Source organism: Phoca vitulina, unplaced genomic scaffold, assembly GCF_004348235.1.
Source record: "Phoca vitulina isolate PV1807 unplaced genomic scaffold, GSC_HSeal_1.0 scaffold18, whole genome shotgun sequence".
Taxonomy (NCBI): domain Eukaryota; kingdom Metazoa; phylum Chordata; class Mammalia; order Carnivora; family Phocidae; genus Phoca; species Phoca vitulina.
This window is the reverse complement of record NW_022589721.1, coordinates 22366619-22378729: the sequence shown is the minus strand read 5'-3', so window position 1 is coordinate 22378729 and position 12111 is coordinate 22366619. Positions and strand designations below refer to the sequence as shown.

The 12111-nt window shown below is 48.2% G+C and overlaps 1 protein-coding gene across 2 annotated transcripts in view; it reads right to left on the bottom strand.

Moving 5' to 3' along the window:
• LOC116639315 overlaps positions 1-12111 on the bottom strand; it is a 340505-nt gene that overhangs the window by 68799 nt on the left and 259595 nt on the right. Inside the window, exons 5-6 of one of the 2 annotated variants that reach the window (XM_032415491.1) lie at positions 5647-5706; positions 4304-4949 (exon numbers count right to left, since the gene is read on the bottom strand). The exons of the other annotated variant lie outside the window; for it this stretch is intronic. Coding sequence (XP_032271382.1) covers positions 4905-4949; positions 5647-5706 — 105 coding nt within the window. The 3' untranslated portion in view covers positions 4304-4904. Of the gene's footprint in view, positions 1-4303; positions 4950-5646; positions 5707-12111 lie in introns of those variants that run through there. 2 annotated transcript variants of the gene reach the window in all.

Genomic DNA, 12111 nt, shown 5'->3' with positions numbered 1-12111 from the left:
TTGCTTAGTAATTATTTCGATTTTCATTAGCAGCCAAAATATTTACTGTCACCTCTCCTGAGCAAGGTATGTGACTCAGCCTGTAAATATCCACTCGGGTGGGATACAGTAGGAGCTGAAAATCATGACATGAGGGTTTGTGCCTGAGACCAGTGCAGATTTAAGTCTTGGCCCTCCTCTTAGCTGTGTGATCTTGAGTCATTACTGAACATTTCTGAGCTTCTGCTTCCCTTGTCTGGACGATGAAAATTAGGAGTACTGACTTCCCAGGGCTGTTGCCAAGATTAAATGAGATAGTGCTTGTGAAGCATGAGCTGTTATCAGTAGTAGCTGGACCTTTAAAACCTTAAAGCAGTTTCCAAAATGGATGTACCAAATATTTTGAGTAGCAGCAATTTGAGATAAGTGCCCAACTATCTACAGTAAGGACTGCAGTCAGGGGCGCTAATAATGTGCCTCCTGAATTTAGGAGAAAGGCCATCCGTTGAGAGTTAAACTCATAATATTCAAAAGAAAGAGAATGTTTCATCAGGATAGGCTGTTATTCTCCCGCAACAAATAATCCTCCGAGTCTCGAAGGCTTACAACAATAAAGATTCATGTCTTATCCACATGACTTACCCTCCACTGGTTCCACTTGGCCTTGACTCCGTGACCCAGTTGTGGAGCAGACTCTACCTAGAACGTGGCCTGGCATCAGGTCAGTAGGGAGGAGAAAAGAGATGTGACAAACCACACACTGTCTTCTGCCTGGTAGCGACACGTATCACTTCCACCTACGTGCCATTGGCCAGAGCCAAGTCACATGGCTGGGTCATTTATCCATGGGGTAGGGAGGCATAAATCCACACCCCTCCCCAAGATGCAATGAATGTTCATGAACAATAATGCAATCTACCGTGGTAAATGGGAGCTGCTTTTTGCAGAATGGGCTATCCTAAGTGATGAAATGTAATTATGGAGCTGAAATACTCAAGTCCCATCCAAACCGTCAGTTGAAAAAAAAGAGTCTTCCCATGACATAGAACAAAAGCCAAGACCATATCAAAATGATCCCAATGAGGCAAACCTGAAAGAAGGAGCTGAGTAAAAAGACCATGATCTACACAAAGGCTGGAAAAGTGGAGGTCTGGCTGGGGGCAGGGGGGTGGGGGGGATAAACCCTGAATGTCACCATCACTGCTCAGGTGAAAGAGGATTCTAATCATCCGACAAGAGTTTCCTGGCACCCCTGGCAAGCATGTTTTTGCCACGGAGAGATCTATAAGATAAGGTCATAAAAATACATACCTCTCAGTGTGGTCATGGGAACTTTTAGATAAAATAATGAGTGTGATGTACCGAGCACAGTGCTTGGTCCATATTACGGTCTCATTAAACGCTAGCTTGTATAGATAGAGATGCAGACAGGGACACAGACACTGATGTATTTCCCATCACACCCAGCAAGGCTGTGAGCCTCAGACCCTGACTGGACCCAGCACTCCCCTGCATCATCACGAAGCATGGCCCAGAGCCCCCGTATCTGTATTGTGCGTTAATGCTTGCAAAGTGCATTCTCATCCACTTTTTCCTGTTCAATCCCTGCAAGTCCATGAAGGGCAAGCTCCCACGGTTTGCTTTTTGTTGTTGTTGTTGTTGTTGTTTTGTTTGTTTTTATTGCCGCATAGTTGGCACACAATGTTACACTGATTTCAGGTGTACAGCATCATGATGCGACAGCTCTGTAAGTTATGCCACGCGCACCACAGGGCAGCCATCTGTCCCCACTCAGCGCTGTGATACCACTGACTATATTCTTACCTTTTATGCCCGTGGCTTACTCTTTCCATAACGGGAAGCCTGTACCTCCTACTCCCCTGCATCCATTTTGCCCATTCCCCCACCTCCTCCCCTCCAGCAACCACCAGATTGTTCTCTGTGCTTATGGATCTGTTTCTGCTTTGTTTGTTTGTTCATTTGTTTTGTTTTTTAGATTCCACATATAAGTGAAATCATATGGTATTTGCCTTTCTCTGTCCGGCTTATTTCACTCAGCATAATACCCTCCAGGTCCAACCATGTTGTCACAAATGCAAGGTTCCACAGTTTTTTAAGCGGCAAAGCCAATCTCCAATGCTGACTTCACCTGACGCCTTTGGGCTCCAAATCCTGTGCTCTTTCTCCAATGAATTCTACCTGAAGCAGAATTCTGGCCACATTTCTTTGATCTCTCTCTGTCTCTCTCTGCAATAGTTACTTCAAAGGGATATTATTTGAAAAATAAAGATACTCAGCTACCTTACTTTTCATTCAGGGCATGCATCCTTTTCCCCATTCTCCAGCATGTCTGACCTGGGATATGACTGGCGTTGGGTAGTTTCAGTCCCTGTTCTGGGCTCTGTATGCCCTGGCACAGAAGGCTGCGCTTGCTTCTCATTGTAACAAGGTTGCACTAATTAGCTGCATTTGATTTTGCATATGGAGAGTGGATGCAAATGAATGCAAAGCAGTATGCAAATGAACAACATCCTGGCTCTCCAAAAGAAGGATCCTGCGGTACTGATGTCATGACAATGTATATTAATAGTCCATCTCATGAAGGCGTGATATTTTTTCGAAAGGGGCAGGCATCCAGGTTCTTTTTTTCTGGAATAATAGTGACTTTCTATTGAATTCCAAGTTTATGATCCTTGACAGGAAGTCTGTTAGCCATCGAGCTATATTCTCAATAGAAGGTTCTTGTAGACAATGCCTACAAAGGACAAGCTTAGGAACTGAGCCGAATAGACTGTGGTTCAAAGTCCTGCTCTTTGCCTGGGCAAGCAACTTAACCCAAGTCTCAGTCTCCCCAGCTATAAAATGGGGTTAACCAACCCCACGACAGAGCTATGGGTGAGGACTAAAGGAGGTAATGTTGAAAGTCACCTGACATACAGTAGGCGCTCAGTAAGTGTTCATTCCCTTTGCCACACTCACTCCTCTGGAAGTCTAAAATGACAAATAAAAGGTGTAGAGGGGGCTCATCTCCTAATCCTTGCTTGCCTTGCATTGCAATCCTAACTTGCCTTTCCAGTTAATGCATCTTCTCTAGTACAAAGCTGTGTCAGAGCTCAACCATTTTTCTTAAAGCTTTTACTTATTTATTTGAGAAAGAGAATGAGAGAGAGAGAGCACGAGCTGGGGCAGGGGGAGCAGAATCCTTGCTGAGCAGGGAGCCCGACATGGGACTCCATCCCAGGACCCCAAGATCATGACCTGAGCCGAAGGCAGACGCTTAACCGGCTGCGCCACCCAGGCGCCCCTCAATCATTTTTAACATAGAACTATGTGATCTCTTAGAGTCCACCACAAGTGAGTAGATGACTGTCCTGCTCCCCAAAGTACCACCTGCTGAAAAATAGCAGCTACTCTTTCAAAGCTTCTTCCATCATCCACCCTTCCCCAAACTGGTGAGTTCCCCCACTTTCAAGATTTAGTTCAAGTACATGGTATCCTGGAAGCCCCTGAGAGACTAGGGGCTCCCCTCTGTGCTCCCAGAATGCCTGTGGTCCCATCCATGCCTGTGTTCTCTTACTGTAGCCTCTTGGCTTATCTTCCTCCCTAAATATACTAGATATTTCTCGTGGACAGGGACCGTTTCTTTCTTTCCCTTTCTTCTTTCTTTCTTTCTTTCTTTCTTTCTTTCTTTCTTTCTTTCTTTCTTTCTTCTTGTTTCTTTTCTTTTTAAGAGAGGGAAAGGGAATCTTAAGCAGACTCCACACCTAGCGTGGAGCCAGACGTGGGGCTGGATCTCGAAACTCTGAGATCATGACCTGAGCCAAAATCAAGAGTCAGATGCTTAACCAAGTGAGCCACCCAGGCGCCCCTGGCCAGGGACCATTTCTGAATCATCTTTGTGTCCTTAGCCCAAGGAATACACCCTGGTACAGAGAAGGTGCTCCGTATGTGTGGGAGGCAGGGAGGGAAGGAGGGAGGGGTGGGGAGGGAGGAAGGGAGGAAGGGAGGATAAGGAAAAAATCATCATCACATATTTAGCTGGAACCAAGCACATACACGAAGTTACAAGCAACAAAACCCTGATTAAAATCAGACAAATTCTGGGGGCACCTGGGTGGCTCAGTCGTTAAGCGTCTGCCTTCGGCTCAGGTCGTGATCCCAGAGTCCTAGGATCGAGCCCCACATCGGGCTCCCTGCTCAGCGGGAAGCCTGCTTCTCCCTCTCCCCTGCTTGTGTTCCCTCTCTCGCTGTGTCTCTCTCTGTCAAATAAATAAATAAAATCTTTAAAAAAAATTAAAAGTAAATAAAAAATAAATAAAATCAGACAAATTCTGGAAAGGCATAAACACCTGAGCTTCAGTCCCTGACACCAAGTCCCGCCTCGGAGCAGAACGAAGCCACAAGGACACAGATGTGCTCTCAGGCAGAGACCTCTCTCCCAGTGGGCAGAACAAGGATAGAGGGGCTCCTGTTTAGGGCACCACATCTCCCAGGCCAGCCTCATGCACTCAGAGCCACACAGCGGAATATTCTGACCATATGCTGAGGATTCATATTCCGTTCCTGGAGCCTCCAGCCTGATGCAAAATAAATAAGCCGCCTGCCCCCACCCTTGGGGAGGGCGCGCACGCACACATACACACATACACGTGCGCACACACACAGCCACAAGCACACGTAGGCATTCTCGTGTGTGTGCACAGAACTACCTTCATACTGTACACGTGCGCACATGCACGTGGAAACTCTCACGCGTATACACAGACTCGTCTTCGGACTCTACACACAACGGCGTGCACACACAGGCATGCTCGTGAGTGTACGCAGACCTGCCCTCACACGACACAAACACACTGGGCACATGTTTAGAGCTACTCACAGCTACTACACACTCTGACATTAGCTTCATCTTCCTCTTTTATGCTTCATCTTCCCACACCCAGACACTGCTCTCCATTGGCTTTGGCACACTGGAACGGCACAGACAGAAGGCATAAAGGCAGCCCCTGGGGCTCGGCCCGCCCACGCCAGGAAGGGCCTCAGCTCTGGGCTGGCCTCCTAGGGGTCCGCCCCACGGAGCCTCCCATCCTCCCTGCCGGCCATTAACAAACTTCAGGACCAAAGGCAGAGGCACCAGCTGAGGACCTGGAGGGCCCACGGGAAGGAATCCAGGTACCCACCCTCCCCAGCATTTTCTCATGATAGCGCTTGGGAGGGTTATTCTCACTTTCCAAATGAAGTAACTGAGAGGTGAAGTGAGCCACCTAAGGCCACACACATCTGTGGCCGGAGAACAAGAACCAAGCTCATGCCACAGCCGCCAGGGCCCAGGGACCAGGCTTGCCAGAGCGCTCGGAGCTCTTTGCAAAATAAGCCCTTAGGAAGACAACAGTCCAAAGATCTAGGGTGCAACTTCTCAGCCCCCAGAGGAGTCTAAGGACCTCTCCATAGGGGCATGAGGAAGGGACAAGCTTTCCTCTTCCCGGGAGTGAGACTCAGGCTAGCCTTTTGCCCGGCTGCTGGCCGACAGCTGGGGTGGAAGGAGGGAAAGGCAGAAGAAACTGAGCAGTAAATGGAGGAGAAGGAGAAAGGAAAGGGAGAAACAGAGAAGGAGAAAGAGGAAGGAAGGAGGGAGGGAGGGAGGAGGACAGGCAAGTGGGCATTTACCTTGGAGGGAAGAGTGGGTTCTCCATGGAAACCAAAGTGCCTGTTGGTCTTAAGATGGCACTAAAGAGGAAAATTGTAAATCACTTTCCACCCAGGAGGCAGGCATGATTGCCCTGGCTTTGACAGCTGAATTTGAAAAACATTCCTATCCATCACCCCAGGTGCTATGGGGGCTGTTTTTAAAAAGGCAGGCCCACACACCCTATTTTATTGTAAACATTCCTTTTAGACAAATAATATCCAGGGATCATTTTATCTCTTCCTCCATCTTCAGTTGCAAAGAAAAGGAGGGAGGAAGGGGGGGAGGGCCGGAGGGAGAGAGCGAGAGAGGGAAACACTAACAAAAGGGGAGATAGGGGCAAAGCTTATTTACCTGCCATGACAGCAGGAAGGGTCTTTCACCCAGACAAAGTTGCTAGAGGTGGGCAGACAGACTCCTTCCTCTGTGTGAAACTCAGCAGCCCTGAGCCAAGCAATGGGGTCTGGGAAAGCACCTCATCCTCTGACTCCCCTCTCTGGGAAGGAGCAGTGATTTACCCCGTGCTCTCATGGGGTGGTTGTAGGCTTAACTTAAACATGACTTCTGTGAAAGAACATGGTGAAGGGTCAGGTGCCTAGTAAGCCTGCATGAAACTCTTCTTCTTCCTTCTCACGTGGGGTATCTACAAACACATGCATATGACAACACCCTCTACCCCACTCAAGGTAGAAATCCCTCCTTCCCCAGAGGAAACATCTATCCTGATCTGCAGTTTCTCATTCCCTTCTATGTTCTCACAGCCTGCTGGGCAGGAACGACGTATGTCCCAGCTATTCTCCATTTGTCCCTGGCCCCACCCAGATCCATTTTCTGTGCCTAAGGAGCCTGGCGCCAATAGATGGCATCTCCCAACCCCCTTGCCTTCTGGTTTCTTGTTGGGCTCAGCCAGGAGGAGGGCCTGGTGAGAGACTGGTGGAAGGAGGAGGGAGAGATCAGGTCATTTCTTCCCGCACTCCGTCCCTGCCACAGTTCTGTGTTCTGGAGCTCTGTCGGGAGCCCCCCTGTGAGGCTGCAGCTCCTGCTGGGTTCCCATAACGTTAGTGCCCTGCTTGAGGAACGCCCACCTTGCTCATTTCTGGAAACCTGAGTGCCTCTTCCGGGTTCCTTAACTCTTCTACGTTGATTGTATACTCCCAGCAAGACACCCCAAAACTTAATGGCTGAAAATATTAGCCGGTTTTTTGTTCATAACTCTGTGGGTTGGTAATCTGAGCTGGGCTCAGCTGGGAAGTTGTGCTCAGAGTGGTTCTGGCCAGCCTCCTCACACATTTGTAGCCCACTCGTGGTCCCCTAGGGGCTGGCTAGTCCTGGGGGGCCTCATGCATGAAGCTGGTGGTGGGTGCTGGCTGGCGGTTGGGTCTTTCTCTCCAGGAGGCCTCTGGTAGGCTGGCGCAGGCCCCTGGACGTAATGTCAGCAGCATGTCCAAAGTGTGAAGGGAGAAATTGCAAGGCCTCTGGAACCTACTCCAAGTGACTTTTGCCATAGTATCTCATCAAGACAAGTCACAAAACCAGCCCAGATTAACGGGGATGGAAAAATAGATTCCACCTCTGGATGGAAGGAGCAATGTGGGAATTTGCAGCCAGGAAACAATCAACCACACCGGCCAGCCCTGGAAAGAGTCCCTTCTTTTCCTTCTTTCCAGTATATTCCAAGCCTGCCTTTTGTTTCCTCCTGGGACCCAGACTGGCACAATACATAACGTTACTTGTGACATCCTAATATATAACTCTCCTTTTTGAGACGGCTTTTATGCTTAACATCGTTCCTGAGATTCATTTCTATTTAGTACATGCAGCTCTAACTCATTTATTTATACTTCATTTGTGCTCTTTGTATGAGTTTGTTTTGTCCATTCTCCTGTGGATGGACATTTGGCTTAGCAGTTTTTTGCTATTACAAATACGACACGACTCCTTTGCACATGAGAGTTCTCCAGGGAGTATAATTAGGAGTAAAGTCACTGTAGTGTAATACTACCAAATTACTCTCCAAAGCCAATATGGTTTTTAATAGAACAGATAGAATTTGAGAGCTGAACAAAGATGAAAAACTGGGTTCACCTTACGTTAGGCAATTAGCTGTGTTTTGAAAAACTGCAGCAATGTCTGGTTGGAACGAACCTCCCACCCAATGTAAGAATCCTTTCAATGGTGTTCCCAGGAGATGGTCAAACAATCCTTGCTTGAACTCTTGGAAATACACAGGGGAAGCTTGTTACTTTAACTGTGATTCCCTCTGCAGAGGAAGAATAATTTGGGAAAAAGAATATTCCTTTCCTCTTGCAGTGCGACTGCAGGCCGGGGTGCATATGGCTAGAGGAAGAAGGAGCAAGAGACTATGAAGGTAACAAAGCAAGCTGGGATAGGCCACCGAGGGATCCACCTGCCCCCACCAGGTATATGCACTTTATCCTGAAACAATGGGGAGTCATCGAAGGAAGGTGGGCAGGAAAGAAGCAGGTTCAGATTTGGGTTTTTCTTTTTAAGATTTATTTATTAATTTGGGAGAGATAGAGTGTGTGTGTGTGAGTGTGAGCAGGGGGAGGGGCGGAGGAAGAGAGAGAGAGAGAATCTCAAGCAGACTCCCCCTCTGAGCACCAAGTCCATCAGAGGCTCGATACCAGGACCCTGAGATCATGACCTGAGCCGAAATCAAGTCAGAAGCTTAACCGGCTGAGCCACCCAGGCACCCCCAGATTTGTTTTTTTTGTTTTTTGTTTTTGTTTTTTTAAGATTTTATTTATTTGACAGAGAGAGACACAACGAGAGAGGGAACACAAGCAGGGGGAGTGGGAGAGGGAGAAGCAGGCTTCCCACGGAGCAGGGAGCCCGACGTGGGGCTCGATCCCAGGACCCGGGATCATGACCTGAGCTGAAGGCAGACGCTTAATGACTGAGCCACCCAGGTGCCCCCAGAGATTTGGTTTTTAAAAAGTCATTCTATCTGCAGTATCTAAATTGGAGGCAGAGGGACCAAAGAGGGAACAGTTACCATGACTCCCAAATGTCACAAATGATGAGATTTTAATGACAGAGAAAGGAACTTGCTCGAAGTGGTGGAGGCTAAAATCTGGCCTAAAACTTCTACATGGTACTTACCCACTCTGCTAACCTCCTTGAACACTTGTTTCGTTATCTGTAAAACAAGAATAATAATAGTACCTATTTCATAGGGTTGGTATGAAGATAAAATGAGCTCTTATATTTAAAGAGCTTAGTGTCTGGCTCATAGTGTGTGCTCAGTTCGTTCAAGAATTATTGACAAGACTTAGTGACTGTAGTAGTTAGGGTAGGTTAAGTTGCTAAAACCAAGAGATGCACTTATTCCCATGAAAGTCCAAGGTGAGTGTCTCTGGTTGCCAGACGGTTCTCCCCACATGGTGATTTAGGGCCTCAAGCGGATCCACTGTCACCATCCGGCCTGGGAGTCAGATCTTGACCGATGGGATCCCAACATAGTTCATCACGGAGGCCTCCGGTTCTCCTGTGACCTGAACGTGCCCCCCCGCCCCAACTCCCAGCCCCTTATCCTCACACTGAATGTCTCCTCAGCAGCAGATTGTGATGGAAATTACAGCCGTGCACCTCTATTTATTCTCCAAGTCGGTACTGTAGAAACAAGTGTTTGAGGAATAAACACATCACCAGAAAAAAATCACCTCTCTTTTCTTCATCCAGCCTGAGGAAGGGGAAAGAGGCCTGTCTACTTATTAAAAGCCCCCCCACACACACCCATACACACACACCTGGGCGTGGACACGGCCTTGCTGTTCACACTTGGTGGGGAGAACCAGGAACATGGCCACACCTAGCCCCACGGGATGCTGGGAGATGCGGTCTTCTCTCTCCCCAGAGCTGCTCAGCCTCAGCGCTGTCGGTTGGCCCTGCAGGCTGGAGAAGTCTTGGCTGTGGGGGCTGCCCTGGGCATGGTGGGATGCGGGGTAGCATCCCTGGCTTCGACATACCAGACGCTAGTCACACACGCATATACACACAGGTCATGACAGCCAAAGACGTCACCAGGCATTGCCCAATATCTTCTGCGGGGAGGGAGGGGGTTGGCAAAAGTGCCCCTGGGTAAGAGCCACTGCTCTACAAAGGAAGGGGAGAAGAAATTCTGCGGGGGGAGGGGAGGGCAGCTGGCCCCCTCTGCAGGAGAGAAAATGCAAGCTAATTGCTTAGCTCAAATCTTAGTCTCCCCCAGAATGTGAGCTCCCTGAGGAGCTAGGGGTCTTGTATATTTTGTTTCCTGCAGAGCGCCCCTCCGCACCCCTCACCTGCACCCAGAGCAGTGCCTGATCCCTAGCAGGCATTCCGTACCCAGCTGCCAAAAATAGTGCCTGTGCTCTGTGGACTGGACCAACATCCACCATTCGAACTTGAGTGCTTTCCAAGAACCAAGTGCTGGGCTTGTAAAGGATGCTTCTTACCTTGTGTCAGGAACTATTCCTCATAATGAGAATAATCATTTTCAAAGGCCAGATCCACGAGAGGAATGATAATCCCATGGGGTCTCGCCACCCCCTACCTACCTCCAGAGGGGCTGAGAATCTGGAACTAAAGGAGAGAGGCTCCAGCTCAGGCTGCAACTCCACTGTTGTTGATTTCATCCTCCTGAGGGGCCCCCCAATGCCCGAGCTTTACAGATCCCCCCGCTACGCCTGCTGCCAAGCCACTGTGTTCTCAGAAGGAAGACCCGATGATACCAGAGGCAGCCACCCGCAAGTTTTTGCCTGTTAAGTGAGGCTCTATGGGGTTTTAATTCTCCCCTTCACTTCAGAGGCTCCGTTCTTTCTTTTAAGCGTCTCCCCTCCTCCTGGCTCTGACATCTCTGTCAACAGGATGGGGCGGGAGATGCAATGACATTATGGTCGCCACGGAAGAATCTAATGGCTGTATTGATTTCTCGGTCACATCTGCTCCAAAGGAGCCACAGAGAAATCAGCCCCTCAGGGTCTGGGAAGATAAAAGAACAGGAACATAAGTGGACATTTTTTTTTCCCTTTTGGGAACTAATAACTACAAACAAATTAGCGTTCGAGTCCATGTTACAGGAGACCAAGAAATACAAGCACAGCAATCTAGGCATGCAATGTGTGACGCAGAAGAAGCCGATTGCCAAAGTACCCTGAAAAAGGACCTGCAAGTGATATAGGCGGGGCCATTAAAGGGGCAGACAGATTATATAGGTAATGAAAAGACACTTCTAGCTATGTGAAATTAAAATCTCTGAGCCACAATTCCCTCATCCGTAATGTGGAGCTACTAATATTCTACCTTGCAGGATTATTGTGAGGAATAAAGACTCAACAGGTGTGAAAATATCATGCAAAGTCTCTGCCACATATTGAAATCTCACTATTATTTTTGCTTCACAAGGGGAAAGAAAAGTGGATACCCAGACTATATGCGTGGTTTTAGGTATGGCAATTGATGAGAAGTAGAAGTTAGGACAGCGTCAAAACAACCTTCTGTAAGTAGTATTAGAAAAGAATAAAAATGTCTAGAAAATGATTTGCAGTTCCTGCATGACATAACCAAGCAACAGTCTGTGTGTCCCTCTAAGGAGGTCCCATGGGATGGATGCCAGGTTCAGCCCTTCCAAACCCCAACGTCTGTACCGCCTTCTGCTGCAGGGCCACCACCAGCACACAAAGCGCTATCTTGGCCTGCCCTGGAGAGAGCAGACTTCCCACCCTGCCACCCCCAAGGGGCCAAGGAAGCAGAAGATGAGATAGAAAGGAGACAGTTTAAGTTCTAGAGCCACCTTGCAAAGCAAGAGGAGATGTCAACTGCCAAGGAAATCAAATTCATGAAAGAATAGGGGACGATTTTGGCCAAAGTTTGCCATCCACAGCATTGGCTTAGTGGGGCAATCATTTTGACTCCCATTCTTCTCTAAGTTGTTGGCCAGTGGGGAAGGGCCTCTTCCTTTCTCCCTCCCTCCTCCCTTCTTTCCTTCCTCTCCTTCTCTCTCCCTCCCTCCTTAATTTCCAGACACTGATCTAGGCACTGGAGTTCCAGGAGATGTTGAGACATACACTCTGAAGCAGATCAGCAAACATGGCAGCTGAGAAGTCTTTGATGACTCTAGGACTGTTTCAAGGGACACAGGTGCAAATGGCATCCTCTTGTATTTTTCAGAAGACAGCCTTGCTGGTCACCTTTAGTTTGGTCAAGCAGGACCAGGGAAAGTTTTCTGGTTCAGAAGGTGGCAAAAATCCAGATATGCTGATTAAAAGTGGCTCTCCCCCAACCCCAATATCTAGGTGATATGAATGCAGAGTGATTTAGTTTCATGCAAGAGAAATAGAGTCCTTGGTGAGCACCTACAATATCCTAGACATTGGGGACAGATTCAGAGAGGAACAGCATTCAAGTATTCATATTCAATAATATTTACTAAGCTCTTACTATGTGGC